The sequence below is a fragment of the Oncorhynchus kisutch genome, linkage group LG3 (genome assembly GCF_002021735.2).
Source record: "Oncorhynchus kisutch isolate 150728-3 linkage group LG3, Okis_V2, whole genome shotgun sequence".
In the NCBI taxonomy this organism is placed as follows: Eukaryota; Metazoa; Chordata; class Actinopteri; order Salmoniformes; family Salmonidae; genus Oncorhynchus; species Oncorhynchus kisutch.
In genome coordinates, this window is record NC_034176.2 from 62,025,899 (window position 1) to 62,047,740 (window position 21,842).

The 21,842-nt window shown below is 44.7% G+C and overlaps 1 protein-coding gene across 24 annotated transcripts in view; it reads left to right on the forward strand.

Moving 5' to 3' along the window:
• The window catches only part of tjp1a (tight junction protein 1a), a 174,938-nt gene that overhangs the window by 118,331 nt on the left and 34,765 nt on the right, over window positions 1-21,842 (forward strand). For 19 of the 24 annotated variants that reach the window (XM_031810095.1, XM_031810160.1, XM_031810087.1 and 16 more), the window contains 12 exons: window positions 7,097-7,153; window positions 9,954-10,078; window positions 10,258-10,360; window positions 10,552-10,876; window positions 11,199-11,305; window positions 12,167-12,335; window positions 12,611-12,752; window positions 17,106-17,242; window positions 18,594-18,699; window positions 18,841-18,991; window positions 20,101-20,209; window positions 20,414-20,633. In XM_031810095.1, coding sequence (XP_031665955.1) covers window positions 7,097-7,153; window positions 9,954-10,078; window positions 10,258-10,360; window positions 10,552-10,876; window positions 11,199-11,305; window positions 12,167-12,335; window positions 12,611-12,752; window positions 17,106-17,242; window positions 18,594-18,699; window positions 18,841-18,991; window positions 20,101-20,209; window positions 20,414-20,633 — 1,751 coding nt within the window. The remainder of the gene's footprint in view (window positions 1-7,096; window positions 7,154-9,953; window positions 10,079-10,257; window positions 10,361-10,551; window positions 10,877-11,198; window positions 11,306-12,166; window positions 12,336-12,610; window positions 12,753-17,105; window positions 17,243-18,593; window positions 18,700-18,840; window positions 18,992-20,100; window positions 20,210-20,413; window positions 20,634-21,842) is intronic. The other 5 variants (XM_031810096.1, XM_031810105.1, XM_031810202.1 and 2 more) reach the window with 1 other exon arrangement.

A 21,842-nucleotide genomic window follows, 5' to 3' on the forward strand; every position in this document is an offset into this window, starting at 1 on the left:
ATGCACCCTCACACTACCACCACCACCTCCATCCTTCACGGTGGGAACTACACATGCAGAGATCATCTGTTTACTTACTCTGCCTCTCACAAAGACACGGCGGTTGGAAACAAAATCTCAAATTTGGACTCCAGACCAAAGGACAGATTTCCACCAGTCTAATGTCCATTGCTTGTGTTTCTTGGCCCAAGCAAGTCTCTTCTTATTATTGGTGTCCTTTAGTAGTTAGTGGTTTCTTTGCAGCAATTCCTGATTCACAGTCTTCTCTGAACAGTTGATGTTGAGATGTGTCTGTTACTTGAATGAACTCTGAAGCATTTATTCGGGCTACAATTTCTGAGGCTGGTAACTCTAATGAACTTATTCTTTGCAGCAGAGGTAACTGGGTCTTCCTTTCCTGTGGTTGTCGTCATGAGAGACAGTTTCATCATAGCGCTTGATGGTTTTTGCAACTGCGCAAAGTTCTTGAAATGTTCCTTATTGGCTGACCTTCATGTATTAAAGTAATGATGGACTGTCGCTTCTCTTTGCTTATTTGAGCTGTTCTTGCCATAATATGTACTTGGTCTTTTGCCAAATAGGGCTATCTTCTGTATACCACCCCTACCTTGTCACAACACAACTGATTGGCTCAAATGCATTAAGAAGGAAAGAAATTCCACAAATTCACTTTTAACAAGGCACACCTGTTAATTGAATGTGTTCTAGGTGACAACCTCATGAACCTAGTTGAGAGAATGCCAAGTGTGCAAAGCTGTCTTCAAGGTAAAGGGTGGCTACTTTGAAGAATCTCAAATCTAAAATACATTGATTTAACACTATTGGTTACTACATGATTCATATGTGTTATTTCAGAGTTTTGTTGTCTTCACTATTATTCTACAATGTAGAAAATAGTCAAAATAAAGTAGTACCCTTAAATGAGTAGGTGTGTCCATACTTTTGACTGGTACTGTATATATAATGTATTGTAGAAATAATGTACCCATGTTCTACAGCAGATTAGGCCTACATGTTTCTATTTGGAAATCAGAAAATCTGGAGCACTAGTGCAAGGGTGTGTGTGTGTTTTTGATTGTGACCTAGAGGATTTCCCTTCAGGGAAGTACAATTGTGCCGTGGAAGGGAAGTGAGCTCGTCGTCTGTCATTGAATACAAAACCGTTGCAATGCAGAATTACATTTCAATGCACCACAATTATGTGTTTAATATCAATCATTAGCCTACCAGTATAATATTTGCATTGATGTTCTGGTTAGATTGCATTCATTTTGACTATATTGTTTTTGAGAGCCAACCAGTCATGCCTGACAGCCTAGTTGCTGGGCAAACTTGATGTGTTGTGCAACGTTGTTTTGTTTCCCCAGTCTTTTCCCTTAAATACCTCCATTCATAGATAATCTACCCATCCATTATTGCTGTGGTTTTTTAGTCAAATATAACCAAACAAATCCACACTGTAATTTGTCTTTTTATTTGGGCAACAAAAAATGTATGGCTGATTTAATGCCCTAAAATAAGGCTATGACTTGATCACCTAATTGTACCTTCAGCCTCCATGAGCGGTCAGGGCAGGTGCTGGCTAGAACTCTGTGTGGTAGGCCTATGGTGAAGAACACTACTACTGGCTTATATGGTGATTCAGTGCAGATGCTGCTGCATAGGGAATAGCTAGCGTCTGTAGCTGTGTCTCTGTCTATGTGTTATGGACTATGTCCCAAGTCCATGTTGACTCTAGAACTGGCTTTTATTCCTGGAGTGTTGTTGTGTGTCTGGTCTTCATCTAAAGATGACACCCATTGAGCTATCGGCTTCCCCTCTGGCAGACAGACAAGACATCCTCAGGAACTCATATTTTCTTTGATCAGAACCAGAAACCTTGTCCACTCTCTCTGAAATGTGCATGTTCTGTGTTTGAGTAAGTATTGAATCACACTGACTTTATGGCCTTTGAATAATTACCATATGTAATGTTTATACAGCATTTTGACTCATGTAACACTTATGTTTTATAATTTGAGAAATCTGTGGGTTTGGCTGAATTGTTTTACCTGGTCTTAAGTGTTTTCAATATGATTAGTTATGTTTCCAAGGAGCTCTCTTTCTCCGTCCAGGGTATTTTCTCTCCAAGCTGAAATTATTCCTTGCAAACAGGAAGGGAACTCAACTTCCTGTGGGCTAATCCTGCTATTGGTAGCTTCCTGTTCCATATAATCACGGCCACACAGACACACTGACCTAATGCTCCATAAGGATTTTACTTCACAGCAACCTTCACATTAAAGTCAACCATGTTTGTGTTTAGATTTATCCTTCCTATATGAACTATACACTCTTAGGAAAAAGGTTCCAAAGGGGTTCTCCAGTTGTCCCCGCAGGAGCCCTTTTTGAAAGGGTTCTACCTGGAACCCTAAAGGGTTCTCCTATGGGGACAGCTGAAGGAGAGCATGAAGACTACTAGCTATAACAAATAATGCTACCTGACCAAACACCAAAGCAGCTGTTGACAGTACAGGGGCACTATGTTTGCAGTGACACTCCCATGTTTTTGATTCCATAAAGGGATGATGACTAATAGTGGACTGTGACATGTAATCAAGGAACGCAGAGATCAGAAACTTCCCCCTCGCTCCCTGTGTTTCCTGTTTGCTCATGAGATCGGTCATAACTGACCACTTGACTTAACCTCATCATTAACCTCATCACCTGGTCTCATCACGTTTGGTTTCTCTTGCTCTAGTTAGACAATTTCCCTCGTATGCTTGCATGGGCCTATGAATGAGAAATGAGCTGTCTAGCTAAATCTGGAACTATTATACCTCAGTATTGTCTGAGTCATTATTATTGCCTGTTGTCCCTTTTGAAATGAAAGAATACAAATGAATAGTGCTCATGAAAAGGGAGAGCTAGCTAGCTACCAACTCGAACTGTTAGTTCCCCACTTCGTTGTATTTACAGCGGAAGGAGGAAGTGACCATAGAATGACTAAAACGGTCCTCCCTGTTCAAGTCAGTGTTCTGTAATTCTATTTCTATGGAGGTGACCTGTCCCATGCTTCCTCACGCCTTTTTGTCCTACTGATTATCCTGCATGTTTCCAGATTCTCTGAGTGAAAACCACGTCTGTAATCATCATGGATAACAGGAGTTATTTATAGCAGCTTGACTTCCTTCCAGCATGAGGGAGTAATGAGGAGAGAGCACAAGAGCACAGTCATCATTTAATGAGTGAGGTAGCTAACCTTCTCATCCACATCTAACACTCTCAATTGCTAATCACACACGCACACAGACAGAGCACCATCGCTAGACAGAGAATTAGGACGAGGGAGTTTGTTATATACCTAAACACTACAACACATAGCATGAAAGAGTCCCAGTCCTCCTGCTGAAAGCTGTCTGCTACAGGTTATATCTGGGCTGTCAGTAGTATGGCCTGCACTGCTGTCTCTGGGAGGGCTCAGTAACACAAAGAGCCCCTTTAACCACAGATCAAGGCCCAGGCTGTACACTGGGCTGTCCACACCTGCCTACTCTTTGTTTCTCAACAGGGCCTCTCTGGCCATGGCTCAAGTCTGACTAAATGTGAATCATGGTATAAATATACCAAACATCCCCCTCGTAATATCAAGGCACTCATTGTTTTATGTAACTCTACTGTGACTTTGAGATGAGAATCACCATTTTGGGGGTATTTGTTCCTGTCATATTTGTTCTGGAACATCAGATGTTGTTTAGCCAGTCATTTGCTTTGGCCCTATGCTACAAGGCTTAATATTCCTGTAACAGTTTCCATCAGATAGTATTGTTAGCATTTGCTACATGAGTCAAATGGGTGAATGCAAGGCTGTGCTTTCCTGGCTGAAACAATATTCACTCCCAGTGTTCTCCTACTGTTCATGGGTGTCTAGGAGGGCAGAAAAGGTCCCAGTCAGGGATTTGGCCATCTGCATTCATTTTCAACAGGAATGTTCAGTGGTATTGTTCTCTGTATTCAATGTGTAGTACTAATGCATATCATAGCAACAAGTTCCACTGGCCTTTTAAATAGTGTCCCTGCAGATGGCCTCTTTAGGATTGTTCCCAGCAGTAGAACACAGCAGCAATAGCACATGTCTTTTTATGGCTGGAACAGCCAAGCGTAATGTCCTCAGATTGGGACCTGATTTCTGCAGTGTTCTCTCTGTACCAGACCCTGTTCTACACTCTACTCACACTTCACAACAAGCTGTTTAATCAGTGCTCCAGATTATGGTGCATCATTTAAAAAGATAATCCCATCAGAGGAGAAGACGAGAGCAGAGTTTAGCCGCACTGGGGTAAACAGTCCTCTCCTCTTGACTCACTAACCACCCTTCTCTGACCCAGAGGCCTACCGATAACCGTTATGCCCTGCGCCCTCATGACCGGTACTGCCAGTCACACCCTACCGATACGATAACGCCCTTCCCAGTCAGACACGTCCCACTCCTAAGGCCACTCTCTGAGTCACCACAGCAGTGAAAGGAAAAACCACGTGAGTGGAAGAGGGAGGAAAACAATGGGCGTTGGAGGAGATTCTTCAGCGCGTGTGTGTCTGCACTGTCTACTAACATCTGGGCCCACAGCTGGAAGGGGGTGTGTGAGGGGGGGGGGATGGTTAGGGTAAGTGCAGTGAATTATAAGCCTTCTTCATTGTCTCAGGCTCCCGTATTTAGGGAGAGATCAGGCATATATTGTTAATGCTGTGCGTTGATACTCTGCTGGGCGTAGTTTGCTTGTGTATGGGATAGAGACAAATCTCTTTAAAATGTGATCTGGCCACAGTTTTAATTGAATGTATCCAGTTACTGGCCATACAGAGTATGTATGTCAGTTACAGCCTTGCTCCCTTCCTGTCCCCTTATAGCTTCAAATAAAATCGGATCAAATTTTATTTGCCACATACACATGGTTAGCAGATGTTAATGCGAGTGTAGCGAAATGCTTGTGATGCATAGTTTCCTAGGAACGCGAAGCGAGGCAGCCATCTCTGTCGGCGCCGGAAATTGTCGTGTCGTGTTCATCCTAAGACGAGGCCCCCTTGTCACGTGGTCCACAAACGGCATGGACATTTTTCTCATAGCATGGGCCCCCACTGTCTGTTTTGCAGTGTACTGTTGGCAAAATGTATGACCTCCAGCCGTACAAACACTTGACAGGAATGTGTGGTAAGGGGGCGGCTTTGGCTAAATGGGTCAGCCCCCCCCCCCAGATAATGGTGGGCTGAATGTAGGAGTCTCAGGGGCAGACAAAGGGAGGGAGGTGCAGCACAAACCCTGCCTGCCTGCCTGCTACAATTATGGACATGAATAACATCCACATTGAGCTGCCATGAAAATCAGGGTCAAGGGGTTAACTGTGTGTTCATTACAGAGATATGGGGAGTTCAAGAGAACACTTATATACCCACACCCTGGCAAAATGACCGTACTGTACATACCCACACCCTGGCAAAATGACCATACTGTACATACCCACACCCTGGCAAAACGACCGTACTGTACATACTCACACTCTGACAACTCTAACCCTTCTCCCTTCCCACACTCTGACAACATTAGCCCTTCTCCTACCCACACTCTGACAACACTCAAACTGAGTCAAACAGGATTTCTGAGGGAAAATGAATGTTGCTGGTCATGTTATTCCTGTAACTTCTTAGTCATATAATATTAGCATAATATTCCCAGTCTGGCCATTCCAGACATGTTCGTATGAAAGAAGGCTATGCTGTGTCACTTATTGTGAACTCCATGGCTGTCTCCACCCTGCTTCTCGGCTCTCCCAAACCAACATCTCCATTTCTGGGCCCGGCACCAAATACCCGGGACTCTTTGCGCCGCCTTCACCAGGTCCACTCAGCATTAGCCAGACAAAACATGAACTGTCTAGAGGAGACCGCAGTAGTCCTGAGGATGATTACTGTGATGATGGGGATGAAGAGGAGGTTGGTCATAATGTTGTTAGGTGTTTGCTTGTTTTTCTTCTCCAGCGCAGGTCTTCTGCATTAGAGCAGCTGTATCATTACAGCTAAATGCCAGGATACCAGAAGGGCTTGTTGTGCATCAGTCAGACTTGTAAAAGTGGATTTGTGGGTGCAGAGCTGTGATTTACAGCTGCAGGCCAAAGCTCAGTCACGGGTGGAGCAGTACTGTGGGGAGGACAGAGGAAAGTGTTAGACCCAGAGAGGGAGGGAGCTGCCTGCTTCTGTGATGAATTCACCACCACTGTCTGTCTGGTCGCTGGTGTTTCCTTTTGTGTTACTGTTTAGCTTAATCCACACTGGCAAGCAGCACTGAGGTCCAGGTAGACGTTTCTCACCTAGGATGAACCTCAAAACAAACTGTGAAGTTTTTCCATCTTTTTATAGCAAACAAACGTTCTCTTGCACTGTAAACCAGATTGAATCTGTGCGGGCTGTCTACTCTGTGCAACACACGTCTATAATGTTTGCAGATTACACTTCACATTGGTACTCACAAAAGTGCAAGCAATTCCAGGGTCTGTCTCACCCCCAGTGATGCAGTAACACGGACATGTGGGAACCAACGGTGGCGAAGCTGCTGCTGTGTGTGTGTGTGTGTGTGTGTGCATGTCTGTGTGTTAAGTAACACTGCAGTGGTGAACATCCCAGTGGTCTGTGGTGCAGTCAGTCAGTGTTTGGGGTATAATGGTCCTCAGGCTCTCTCTCTCTCTCCTCTCTCTGTCAGTCCGCTGGGTACCCAGTAAAGAGCATTGCCCTCCAGGCAGCCTCCGCCCCCTCTCCTCTCAGCATGAAACCCAGACCATCACAAGTGCTCTGCAAACGGAGGGAGCACATGATAGGCTTTTAAAACCATGACTGAGTATCCAGGCACCCAGAGACACTCCGAGGTCTACCACAAGTTCAATCTCTCTGTCAACCTTTAGAAGAAAATCCTTTCCTTTTGAGTATCGTTTTTTTTTACGCTGCATATATTACCTCCCGTGGACTTTTACCCTCGTTCAGAATGCTCATTATCACAGTGTTAACCGCTTACCCTCATTACCCTAATGATAGTGACATTTCTCTCCCTCTCTCTCTCTCCCTGTCTTAGAGCGCAGCGATGGAGGAAACTGTAATATGGGAACAGCACACAGTGACCCTTCACAGAGTAAGTGTTTTACCTTTGTCCGTTACTCTCTCTCTCTCCATTCCTATGTAGCCCTCTCCATCCCTACATCATCATCCCTCTCTCTCAGTGCCGGGAAGGCCAGCTGCAGGATCAGGAAGTGTGCTGATGAAACACACAATGGGCCCAGCATACAGATGTCAGGAAGCTGCGGTGAGGAAGAGAGAGCTATATAGCGTCCTCTTCCTGTGTGTTTCTCTTCTCTTCCTGTTGGCAGCCATCCCCATGACACTCCAGGATCACAGGGAATACTGTATGTTGTGTAGACTACACATGAACTGGTCTATGTGAGTACCTACGGCTGGGAATTGCCAGTGACCTCACAATATATTATTGCGATACTTTGGTACTGATACAATATGTATTGCAATTCTCACGATTCTATATGTATTGCGAGTCGATACTGTGATTTTATTGCAATTCGATGTTCTGAACATATTGCTTACCATGTGTCTGCTGCAGAAGGTCGAGAAAGCCATGAGAAAACAAGTGATCAATCATGGGAATAAGTGTGCAAAAATAACTAAACTAAATAAAATACTATTGCAATTATTGTCAAAAAGATACGATATGTGGTCAAAAATAATATCCTGATATGTAATGTTCTTCCTGCCCATCACTACTAGTACCCTATATAAATATTTGTATTTTTTTAAATCCATGGATTTCATCTTTTTTAAATTCAAATTAGAGTTCACTGACACTGTTGCCAATACTTTTTTTTGTCTGGGTCTCAACTTACTGTTGAGAGTTAGAATAGTAAAATACACAAGGTGCAGTTTCTAAATGTGGTTGTGCATCAGCAGTTTTTCTCTTGTGATGTCAGTCACTGTGATGATCGTCCCATGTCCTCCATCACTTGAATTAAAGAAATTATGAATAACCAGACACTGACGATGATTTACTGTTGATGAGAAGCACATTTATTTATTGATAATCATGTGGGTTAGAGATGTCCTCTTGATTGTTGCTGGTCATCTGTAAAAGGTGAGAAACGGTGTGTTAAGAGTGAGTTGGGAGCGCCGGCCGCTAGTTCTGCGGAAAACTCTTGTTGTGCTGCATCTCCCGATTTTAATATAGGCTGTTTCTGGTCATACATTAAGTGATCAAAAGTACAATGTGATATTGTTTACTAATTAAAATGTGAAGGTAGATTGTCAGAAATGTGTGAGATTACCTTGTATTTCCTAATTTATTGAAGAGGGTTCTGTTAATTTCCTGTTCAGAGAATTGACGGGCAGGTGGGGTGCGTTGTAGCGCGTATCCCCAAAGTCTAGTTATTCATTAACCATGGTTTAGGACAGTTATTGAGATATGTGCTGGTATATATTCAAGTATGTTTATGATCTGAAGGAGGTTTAGATTGTAATTCATGTCTTTTGAATGTGAAATGCCTTGTTTTCATTGGTCAAATGCACTATGGGTAGGGGTATAAGAACCCTGTATTGTCATTGTTTAAGAGACAGGACAGGGAACAGGTCGGCATGCTGCCTGTTACAGGCATATTTGTGTCACTCACACTCAGATATCAACATGGCATAAGTCATGGCAAAATGTGTACAATTGGATGAAACTTGCTTCAAAACAGACACATTTTCTCTACGTCCCATGGCAAATGTGTAGAATTGCACAAAATTAACATTCAAAAATGTTTTGCCCGCAAGGTGAGGTGGGCCCCCCGAACCAAATCTCGCTTAAGGCCCCCTCGGGGGCCTGTTTTCAGGAGCTTTGGTCCCAGGAAAACACAGAATTTCTCATTTGGTCCCACGCTGAAATAGTTTAACAACCCCTACACTAGAGCATTGGAAAGCAAAACAACTACTGTAACAAGAGTAGAATCACGACAATGGTGAAGGCATAACTCTGGCACCACCCACTCCCTTTACAAAACCATATTATTATCCCACTTACACTGGTATAGGCCTACCACTTAAATTAGTTTACCCCATGATTGCACTGTAGTAAGCATGTTGTAAAAATGTTGGTGTTAACACCTTTCAATGACATACACTCACAGGACTAGACTAGTGAAACCTCAGGTGACGTGTAGACATATTGTTGACTGGGATTATCTCATTGGCTGTCTGGAAGAGTGCAATGTTTAATAACATAACAACAACCATAGGAGTTGTTGCCTACACAGTACTAACAGATCTGGGACCAGGCTAGAGGCATGCTGTCAATGTGTGGTTGTGTCAGCGAGCGTATCACCACCACGGTTACTATAAGTGTCTCTCCTCTCGGTCTCCAGTCCTGAGTGGCGTCCTGGCCTGGCCATCTGTCAGGAGATCAAGAGTCAGGACAGAGTCAGGCTGGCTGTGATAATGGAGGCTACAGTCAGAGGTGACAGACTGACTAGAGAGGAGAGAGCACTGAGAGCAGATCAGATCACTGTGCCAGACACCTCTCGCTCTTCTCTCCCCTCTCACGCTCTCTCTCTCTCCTCTCTCCTCTCTTCTCTCTTCTCTCTCTCTCTCAAGACAACCATGGACATAACGCACACTAATCCTATTGCTATATCTAGGCTACATGAAGGGATGGTTTTATAGCTTTTGACTGTGCTTAAATAAAATGACTAGAGTAGCTGTGTTTTTTTCTATGTATTAAATATGCTATACTAACTGAACTGAGGAAGTATGTATCCTTCTACTGTGTACAGTGTTATGTTCATCAAGTGCATTCAGGCAAAACTCCCAGATGGATAAAATGAAGAAAACATGCACTGTTGTCCCAGACGTCATGTCTCCAACTTCTGTTGTGTGTGTGTGTGTGATGTGTGCAGGCCCCAGGGTTTGGGTTCGGCATAGCCATCTCAGGGGGCCGGGACAACCCTCACTTCCAGAGTGGTGAGACTTCCATTGTCATCTCCGACGTCCTGAAGGGAGGCCCAGCAGAAGGACTCTTATCGTAAGTGCAGAAAACACTTTCAACTGAGATTTTCTGTGAGCCTGATTTTCAGTCCCGGACCAGGCTTAATCTGTGTCTGGGTAACCAGCCCTATATGTTACCGCTATGGTCCTGATTTGGGAGTGGTCAATGTAGATCCTGACCGTGATTGAGCGTCCTTGTTTCTCTTCTCCTTCCAGGGAAAATGACCGTGTGGTAATGGTCAACGCGGTGTCCATGGACAACGTAGAGCATGCGTACGCAGTGCAGCAGCTTCGGAAGAGTGGAAAGAATGCAAAAATAGTGAGTTGTTGTATTCCTCGGGAATGGCCAGCAGGCTAACCTTTCATGTTATGGTCCTCCATCCTCAGCAAGTACATTCCTCTTCTATGAATGCCTCCCCAGGGATTTAGATACATTTCTCACTTCATTGAGTTGATAAGAGGTCATTTGAGGTGGTTGAGAATGATGATATGTCCTTTTCTCCCCCCCAGACGATCAGAAGAAAACGGAAGGTTCAGATCCCGGTGTCCCGCCCGGGAGACAGGGAGACTATGTCCGAGCACGAGGAAGAGGACACGGATGAAGACGATGGTTGCGAGCCGCACAGCGGGCCCACCAGCGCCTACGGAGCAGCGAGCGGCGGCACGGCCAGCAGGCGGACGAACGACCGCGAGCGTGAACGCAGCAACAGCAGCCGGCGGGAACACAGTGCCTCGCGAGAGAGGAGCATCTCGCCCCGCTCCGGCCGATCCCAAGGCTCCTCTACACCGTCCCGCCCCGCCAAAGTCACCCTTGTCAAGTCCCGCAAGAATGAAGGTGGGCACCACAATGTCCAGCTTACGTTTTCAGAATGAACGATTTCTTTCTGGGCTAGCCAAACCCTCCCCTAACCCGGACGACGCTGGGCCAATTGTGCGCCGCCCCATGGGTCTCCCTGTCGCTGTCGGCTGCTACAGAGCCTGGACTCGAACCCAGAATCTCTAGTGGCACAGCTAGCACAGCAATGCAGTACCTTAAGCCACTGCGCCACTCGGGAGGCCCGATTTTCTTTCCTTTGCATTGTCAGTTTGACCCTATAGTTTAATGTGTGGTATTGCACAGTACTTTGCTAATATTGTTTTGTTGTTGTTGTTTAAAGTAGAGTATGGTCTGCGTTTGGCCAGCCACATCTTTGTGAAGGACATCTCCCCAGAGAGCCTAGCAGCACGGGACGGAAACATCCAGGAGGGAGACGTGGTGCTGAAGGTGAGAACCAGAGAAATGATGGGGCTGGTCGTTATAGACGATGACCTGGAGTGGGAATGCCACCGGTTCAAATCCTGGGACGGCACTCAAAGAAACGGGGACTGAGATTCAGAGCAGATATATACTAAGCATACCACTTCACATGAGGCAATATTTTGGGCCTGCATTCACTAGTAAGATCGTGTAAATAGTGGAAGGTTGCCAGGGCCTCACAAAGACTTAGAGAGGGGAGGGATGTACAATGTCATACTGACTTCATTAACACAACACACTGTTTCACTATGACCTCTAGCCGCTGTTTATATGTTCACTCAGAGAGATGCCTGTAATGGGAGTTCAAAGTTCATTAGAATGCTACTCAGTCCTCAAGCAGGGCCATGCATTCCATCACTCGCTTTTGTTCCTGACTAGTCAGTCGCTGATGGGAAACATTTACCTCATCACAAGAAGGTACACCCTGGACTCTGACTGTTTTAGTACACTTCACTGTGTTCAAAAGAGAGTCCTTGTATCGAACTTGAGTCTTCCAAGTGTAGTAACTATGAAAGCGTGTACAAGAAAGAGGGATAACATGTGGTTGTGAGAATTTAGCCTTCCATTATAAACATTTTAACAAGGGAGTGGTGATATCATTTTTATGCAATAAAATATGATGTGTTCAGTCTCTCACTGCAAGTGACCATACGTAAAGCACTGTGCATGTGGAACATTTGCTAAAATCATACATTTTTAAACGTCATTATAGGTCTTGTACTGTATGGCTTTGGTGTATGTGTGCTGTTGCACAAGTCCAAAGTTAAACTGTACAATGATGAGAATGAAACCTTCCTTAAACAGCCTCTTTTTTCTTCTTTTTTTCAGATTAACGGCACAGTGACCGAGAACCTGTCGCTAATAGATGCTAAGAAGCTGATCGAGAGGTCAAAGGGCAAGTTAAAGATGGTGGTGCAGAGAGACGACAGAGCCACGTTGCTCAACATCCCCGACATGGACGACAGCATTCCCTCCGGCAACAACTCCGACCGAGACGGTGAGATGGAGCTCTGTGCGTTCTCTACAGGACGTTAACCTCAATCAATCTCGTGTTTTAACGACCTCATATTGATTAACACCGTTTTGTTTAGCTCACAATATGGCATGATGTTATGTGGGTGCAATTTCCCAGAGGTATCTGAGAAGGAAAACTTACTACTTCATCTTTTTTCCACTGATTTCTCTTCTCTTTTCTTTTTTTTTACTTTCTTTTTTTCTTAGTTTACTTGTCATGGTTCAATTGCCATATTAAACACCACTTTGTTCTAACAGACATTTCAGAAATTCATTCACTGACCTCAGACCATTCCACTCGATCCCATGATCGAGCACGGGGCAGTCGATCCCGCTCCCCTACCCGGTCTGAGCCCTCGGACCCCTCCCGACACTCACCACGGCAGATTAGCAATGGCAGGTAAGGAAAACACACACACATACAGTATATATTACACAATCCTCATGGGACACACAGCTGTCATACATATCACACAGACACCCACAGCGGTGCAACTCAAGCCTCATCATGTGTCATGTTAAAGCCTGTAAATGGTTAGTTAGTGTTAATCACCAGCACTTCTAGAGGGCTGTGTATCAATAGATAATGAAGACACAGGATGAATAGAACAGAAAGATGTGCCTCTATAAGCCCTGCAGTCCCATAATGACCTACTGTAGGGGTCAGAGGTCACAGCGAGCCAGAGGAGAGGATATTGATGCTTTTCCACATCGATGTCCCGTCCCCTGCACCCCTCCCTATAGCTCACCATATAGTCTCCCTATATACAGTGTCCATAATAACTCATCACAACCTAAAGGAAACCCTCACCACCAGCCTGGAATGGGCCAAAGCATCAGTCAGTACAATGTTAACTATATATTTGATACTGTCTAAATATTAACATGTGCTTCATTTCTTCCATTTTCCCAGTCAATTGAATGTCGTGTTTTCTTTCCTCTGTTGCACAATTTTCTCTTTCAATCTCTTCAGTTGGAGGCTAACGTAAGTTTGCATGGAAAGCAGTGGAGAGATGCAGTAACCGGCTTTGACAGACATGTAGTAGTGGCGACTGGCTTGCCTGCATAGCTGCCTGTGTAGCTGACTAAGTAGATAGTCGCTATACAGAGAAGTAGACCAGTAGATGAGGTGCCTTTACAGAGCAAGGCTTGACAGTTCATCTCAGACTGTCTATGTGGCGTGTTGATGCCAGAGGGGCTGGAGGGAGGGATAGAGATGTGGAAGGAAAGGCTGCTGCTGGTTTCTGATCACACGGCCTGCCGTATCACAGCAATTAACCAGGATGGGGATGGATTGCCCAGATGGAGCTCGTGTGTGTCTCTCTCTCTCTGGCGAAAGGCTCTGAGCCCTGGAGGAGAGGCTCTGTAGAAAAGAAAGCCCTGGATTCAAAATGAAACACAACACAAGTGTTCTGCTTCCAAACTCTACCATGTCCTCTGTCCTCTCCTGGTGTGGCTATTTCTGCTGCAGAGCACATGTATGGAGGGTCAGATACCTGAAAATGCCCTGCTCATTTCAGATTCTGCAAGTATTGGTTCTTTGTGTTCTTTTTGAATCACAGTGAACAGTCCTATTTATTTGACAGAGATCTCACACAGATTTAGCTCCCCTAGCCCCCTGTTGTACCTTGTCTTTAGCTCCCTCCTCAGTGCTGCTGTACTGTAGTGTTTAGACATCCTGATATGATGGCGTTAATGCAGATAAGCAGCTGTACCATTGATCTGAAATGGGAAAACTAACAGCCGGTTGGTTGGTACTTCGTAGCGGTACTGGTCTCTCCTCAATGCTCTGGGTCTAAACCCCAAGCCCTGTCAACCCATATGGAATCAGATTAATGGCAAAATTGTGTAATGGCTTTAAAGTCAGTTTGTCATCAGAGGCTGGAATGAATGCCTGGCTAGATAGATGCTAGATATCTGGAGGGACCAATTGTTAGTGATTTACAGCTGCCTGTTTGTCACCAAGCCACTCCAGTAACCAACTACCGTAAATCAGCCCCAATGTAACTGTCAACATCACTGTGGAATAACAATTCTTGTCTCAATGCAGGAACGCAGGGACATTCTTACACAGAATACTCCCACTGTAAGTGTCACAATGTCACAAAAACACCCTGCCAGTAGTTGTTGAGACCATCCTAGAGTTTAGGTTAGTACTTAGATCAATAAACTGTCTTTCTGTCTCGTTTTCTTTCCAGAGTTAGCCTTTAGGTTTGGGGATATTGAATTGGTGTTACTTGTCTTTGTGTACATACACAATGAGTAACATAATACATGTTGTATTCCTGAACCATGTATTGATGAGTCTTGAGCACTTGGTTTGAATGTTGCTAGTTTAGTTCGAAGCCATACTCTGTTTGCGCTTTATGAATGTCAGGCAAGAGGGACTAAATGGTGAGTGTCAGCGGGGATTGGCTATAACCAGACCAGCATGCATGCAGGACTCATCACAGTATGTATTTGCTATGCAGGAGGCCAGGCAGGAATTTGACACACTTCCCACAGAGATTTGCCCCAGAATCAGACAGTTCACATAGTTTAGGTTTTCTCTATAGTTAAATGTTTCTCTTGTCCCTGTGAGAATACATTCCCTAATATACCATCAGGTTGTCATTGTAATCAAGACTTGACTAGTTTACTTACCTGTGTAAATAAAGTTGAAATAAAAAACGTATTTGTGAGAGTACCTCATTGAACTGTGAAATAGTGTTAGTTAGCCTCCTGCATTTAGTTTTGTAAGGAATTTTCCTCAAATAACAAAATATAGCTGTGCAACAGTCCCATTTTAGATGGTTGTTACGACAGTGGTCTATGGGAATTACAAAATTAAAGTAGCCCTCTTTCCATGATGCAAAACACATTTTATCACAACAAGATTATTGAGTTGAGATGTCCATTTATACAGTGTAACCTTATATAGACGCCACAGGAGGAAATAAGGAAACAGATTGCAGATTTGTGCTTTGGTCCTTGTGTACTGTTGTGTTTAGAAAAGGAGAGCAGAGAGAGAAAGGAGGGAGGGAGGCAAGGTAAAAGGACAGCACTACGTAGGAATTTATGTTTAGTTGATGTGTTGCCTCTTAACACCATTTCACCCAGGACAGGGCAGGGAGGGCACGGGAGATTTAGGACGGGGACAAGGGCTGCTGCCAGGACCGGCCAATAGGCCCGCTCTGACTGACGGACGGACGGACAAATAGACAGACAGACAGGCGATTACAGCCTTGTTGAAATTCGTCCCTTGCAGCGCAGACTGCTCTGCATGTACTGCAGCCATTTTTAATATCTCTTTATTTCTACAGTCCCCAATGCACTCTGAACTACAAACACATTATCAGGAGTTTCACTGTTGAATAATTGCAATTTGTCACTTGTAGTTTTCATTCAAAGTATGAAATAGATATGGATTATCAAAAGGTAGTCTCTATTTTTTTTCCAATATGAGGATAAAATTAGGTCCATGTGTTGTGAATTAATCTTAAATCTTAAGTTGTCGCTGACTCAACTCAACTAAAAAAGAAGCATTTTGTGTCTAGGAAATGTGTGTGTATTTTCCCCCCCCCCATTTGTTTCCTCACTTTTGATGGAGTGTTTTCATTTGTTCTCACAAAGACAGGAAATTGAATGTTAGGAAGGCATTTCACTTTTCAAGCTAATAGGTTTTGGTTTGCTGCTGTTTGAGTCTGATTTTGTCTTTGGGAAGTGAGTGCATATTATCCTGTTAAAGTCCTGTGTGAGGGAGGGAGAGTGAGTGAGTGCATGTTATCCTGTTAAAGTCCTGTGTGAGGGAGGGAGAGTGTTGGGTGTAAGATGGTGGCACAGTCCAGCTGAAGTGTAGCTTACCGCTACATTCCTCCTGTGTAAAAAGCTGCTGGATGCTGGCTGGAGTCCTGTGCCAGCTTCGGGGTCATGTGACCAGGCTGGAATTCGAACCCATTGTTCTAAGAAGTAGCCGAATAGAGCTGCAGAGACGGAGCACGGCATTCACACATTTGAATCTGAACACTCAGTGCCTGGCTGTGGTGAGCTGGAGCTGGGACTGGCTCTGGCAGGTATACAGTACTGCTGCTGTGGTTTGGTTAAAAGGTTGAGAAGGGAAATGGAATGAATCATTTGTAATGCACACAGGTCTCAATCAAAATATTTTTAGAAAAATGTCTGCTTCGGTATGACTGAGTAGTGTTTCTGGTCTCTGTGTGGTTGTCAGTGATACTGTAGGGTTGAGAGGATTCTGTAGACCACATAGCTGAAAGCACCTGGAGTCTGCTCTGCTGCTGATGCAGTCGATGCAGAGGTGAAACCGAGGCCAGCAGAGACTAGGTCGGACCCTATAAACGTGTAGTTCAAATAGTTTGAGTTGAAGACGGCCGTCCTCCTTTTTAACTCCTTACTGTTTTGGCCGTTCTTTACTGTTCCTAGTGCCTTATCACTCATTCCACGCTGTGATGTCAGTAACACGACGCTCTCATAACAACACACACAGATCACACACTCCGTCACTGTGGCTGCGTCCCTGGGATAAAACAACAGGACCTTCTCCAAGCAGCCTTTGTAGGAAGCTCTCTGTGGAGAGGGTGCAGAGGTCGTGTGATATTGTTTTGTCTCCTATACTTAAAATAAATAAATAAATAATTATCCATCCACCTTTCTATTCTCTCTTCATAATTGCTACCATTCTTCATCTCACATGGTAGGCCTACAAAGGAAAAAATGAACAAACCCAAAATAAATAATCAACTGTTTCTTTTTCTAGCCACAGAAGTCGAGATGAGGAGAGGATTTCCAAGCCCGGGGTGATGTCGACTCCTGTTAAAGGTTCCCAGGAGGCCCTAATCCAGGCCATCAGCGACCAGCCACTGGCCAGAGAGGACAAACTGCCCCCACTGCCAGGTCAGTCAGGGCCCCTGCTGCCTCCACAGCTGCCTCCACCTGTCTAACTGCCTGAACCAAAACAGGCCTTGACACTCCTCTGTACTGTGCCTATCCCTCTCTGCTTCCCCCTCTCCTCCGCCCTAGATTGGAATGCACTCTGTACTCCTTGTCCCACACATCAGAAAAGCCCAGTCCATAGTACTCTAGTCCATTCCTCTAGACTAGAGTACTATGGACCTTACCCACACAGTCTTTCTTAAAGTATGCGTCATCATGAACATGTTAATGGTGGGTCGTGACATGTCAGAGTAAAATAATATATCTATATATGTATTTATTTATTTTGGCTAGGAACTCAGCCTTGGTCTCAACTTACTGTTGAGAGTTAGAATAGTAGAATTCACAAGGTGCCATTTCGAAATATGATTGTGCATCAGCAATTTTTCTCTTATGTCAGTCACTGACATTAGCCATGTCAGATGATAAAAAAATGTATTGCTAAGTTAGTATAGCCAGCTATCTACAGTAAACTTGTAGTAATCAGGAACCAGAGGAGGCTGCTGGGAGGAGCTATAGGAGGACAGGCTCATTGTAATGGCTGTAATGGAATAGATGGAACCGTATCAAACACATGGGAACCACATGTTTGACGCCATTCCAGACATTACAATGAGTCAGTCCTCCTGTTGTTCCTCCCACCAGCCTCCACTGTCATAAACGAATACCGACCAGGTGCCCTGACCTCCAGGGGGCCCCCATTGATTTTGTTAGTCACTCTCATTCAAATATCATATTAGCATGGTATAAGTCATGGCAAAATATAGAGAATTGCATGAAATTAGCTTTAAAATGGCAAAGAATTCTCTACACCCCATGGCAACAATGTGTAGAATTGCAGGAAATTCTATTTAAGACTTCGATTTTTCTCTCCACCGTAAAGTGGGGGGCCACTAAAATACACAACATGGTATGTGGACACCTGCTCATCGAACATCTAATTTCAAAATCATGGGAGTTAATATGGAGTTGGTCCCCCCTTTAATACTATAACATAGTATATAACATATAACACCATAATTTGCAAATAAATTCATAAAAAATCTTACAATGTGATTTTCTGGATTTTTTTTCTTCTCATTTTGTCTGTCATAGTTGAAGTGTACCTATGATGAAAATTACAGGCCTCTCATCTTTTTAAGTGGGAGAACTTGCACAATTGGTGGCTGACTAAATACTTTTTTGCCCCACTGTATTTAACTCTAACTCAGATGGTCATCTCTACATTCACATTCCTCTACCAGGTTAGTGTGTTACATGTGTGTGTCATCATACTATCAGTATGTGACTGAAGTGTGTGTTGGTCCTGTAGAACCAAAGCCAGTGTATGCCCAGCCTGGCCAGCCTGATGTGGACCTTCCAGTCAGCCCCTCTGATGCCCCAGTGCCCAGCGCTGGTCATGATGACAGCATCCTCAGGTAATCCTCAGTCTTCCTGTTAAAGCCATTTTATTATGACCATATATGTCAGTACCATGTTATTTGTTGAAATGTAATGGCTCCCTGTAGAACAGTAGTATCTAAACGTCTGTTTGTGTATGATGCCCACTCCCCATGCAGGCCGAGTATGAAGCTGGTGAAGTTTAAGAAGGGGGAGAGTGTTGGCCTGAGGCTGGCCGGAGGGAACGACGTGGGCATCTTTGTAGCCGGAGTCCTGGAGGACAGCCCAGCTGCCAAGGAAGGTCTGGAGGAAGGAGACCAGATTCTCAGGGTAAGAAGTGTATCTCATACCTGCTTTACACATTTTATTATTATTAGCTGTTGGGTATGTTTCATCACTTTTAATGATTGTCACATTTTTGTCAACAAGGCCATTGTAAAGTTTCCTCTTTGGAAAGTGCGCAGGATATGTGGTTTGTTCTTTTCCACAGTAGATAGTGTTGAAGGGTATGTTCTGTTCTGTACTAGCTGGAGAACGTCTGCTGTCGTTCTGGAAACGTTCTCATCGCTGCCCACGCTTAGTTGGAAACACTTTGTTAAACTATGTGACCCACTAGCCGATGGATCAACAATGACCTCTACTGTGTGGTCACTGGTCATAGTGATGTGAGATAGAAAATGGTAATTACGGTGAATCAGTCTGAGGTCAACGCCTGGCTCTTCTCCTCTCTGTCTTTCCTTTGTTTACTCTGAACCACACAATAGAGGTTGTTGTTCTCAGGCCCTGTCTGAAGTATTGTTGATGGAAGTCCTCTCTGATATCAGAGTTGGATTCATTTAATCATGTTTATCACTAGCCACACATTTTAACGAAACACACCATGCTTTGTGTTCCTCCCACACCACAGTATGGGTCAAGGTGGTATGTGGGGAGGGCTAACTCCTCCTCTTTGCTAGCTTCCTTCCTCCTCTTTGCTAGCCTCCTTCCCTGCTGTACAAACACATCTCTAGGCTCTGTGCTATTCCCTATGAGTGGGCTTCCAGGAATGTGTCCCAAATGGCACCCTATTCACTATATAGTGCACTACTTTTGACCTCTTCACTATGTAGGGAAAAGTAGTGCACTATAGTTAATAGGGTGCTGTTTCAGACACAAATCAGGATGTTGTTTTCCACCCCTGGGCAGGGAGCCTGTGAGTGTTTCCTGGCCTTCACAGTGTGACTAGTTGAGATAGACTTGAAGTCTCCTTTCTGAGGAGGATGAACGTTGTTCTCTATGATTCAACCCCATGTGTTCCTGTTTCAAACACTGGCTCTGCAGCAGGGTAAATAAACGTGATATTGTGCTGGGGACCGCAGGGCGTTGAGGTGGGGAAGTAGACTGGCCTGAACCCTGGAGACCTGATAGTCTCTGTTCTTCTCTCTCCCTCCTCTCTGTAGGTAAACAACGTAGACTTTGCTAACATCATCCGTGAGGAGGCTGTGCTGTTCCTCCTAGACCTTCCCAGGGGTGAAGAGGTCACCATTCTGGCCCAGAAGAAGAAGGATGGTGAGTAACATGGGGAAAACAGATGTTAGATAAATGCACGTGGGGATCTTGGCAGGGTCTGAGAGTGTATAGATTTGCGTTTGCACAGAAACACACATTTTAAGTTAACCTGGTTACATGTGAACTTTACACACGCTTTCAATCGTATACCTGAACATTTTTCCCTACATAATTTCTTCTTCTACCATTTTCCCTCAATTCCAGTTTACCGTCGGATAGTAGAGTCAGATGTGGGTGACTCGTTCTACATCCGGACCCACTTTGAGTATGAGAAGGAGTCTCCGTACGGCCTGAGCTTCAACAAGGGAGAGGTGTTCCGTGTAGTGGACACCCTCTACAACGGCAAGCTGGGCTCCTGGCTCGCCATACGCATTGGCAAGAACCACCAGGAGGTGGAGAGAGGCATCATCCCCAACAAGAACAGGTAGAATACAGGAGAGAGACGTCATCCCCAATAAGAACAGGTAGAATACAGGAGAGAGCAGTCATTCCCAACAAGAACAGGTAGAATACAGGAGAGAGACTTCATCCCCAACAAGAACAGGTAGAATACAGGAGAGACTTCATCCCCAACAAGAACAGGTAGAATACAGGAGAGAGACGTCATCCCCAACAAGAACAGGTAGAATACAGGAGAGAGACTTCATCCCCAACAAGAACAGGTAGAATACAGGAGAGAGACGTCATCCCCAACAAGAACAGGTAGAATACAGGAGAGCGACGTCATCCCCAACAAGAACAGGTAGAATACAGCCGGAGAGAGACGTCATCCCCAACAAGAACAGGTAGAATACAGGAGAGAGACGTCATCCCCAATAAGAACAGGTAGAATACAGGAGAGAGACGTCATCCCCAACAAGAACAGGTAGAATACAGGAGAGAGACGTCATCCCCAACAAGAACAGGTAGAATAGAGCGGAGAGAGACGTCATCCCCAACAAGAACAGGTAGAATACAGGAGAGAGACTTCATCCCCAACAAGAACAGGTAGAATACAGCGGAGAGAGACGTCATCCCCAACAAGAACAGGTAGAATACAGCGGAGAGAGACGTCATCCCCAACAAGAACAGGTAGAATACAGCGGAGAGAGACGTCATCCCCAACAAGAACAGGTAGAATACAGGAGAGAGACTTCATCCCCAACAAGAACAGGTAGAATACAGCGGAGAGAGACGTCATCCCCAACAAGAACAGGTAGAATACAGCGGAGAGAGACGTCATCCCCAACAAGAACAGGTAGAATACAGGAGAGAGACGTCATCCCCAACAAGAACAGGTAGAATACAGGAGAGAGACGTCATCCCCAACAAGAACAGGTAGAATACAGGAGAGAGACGTCATCCCCAATAAGAACAGGTAGAATACAGCGAAGAGAGACGTCATCCCCAACAAGAACAGGTAGAATACAGGAGAGAGACGTCATCCCCAACAAGAACAGGTAGAATACAGGAGAGAGACGTCATCCCCAACAAGAACAGGTAGAATACAGGAGAGAGACGTCATCCCCAATAAGAACAGGTAGAATACAGGAGAGAGACGTCATCCCCAATAAGAACAGGTAGAATACAGGAGAGAGACGTCATCCCCAATAAGAACAGGTAGAATACAGGAGAGAGACGTCATCCCCAATAA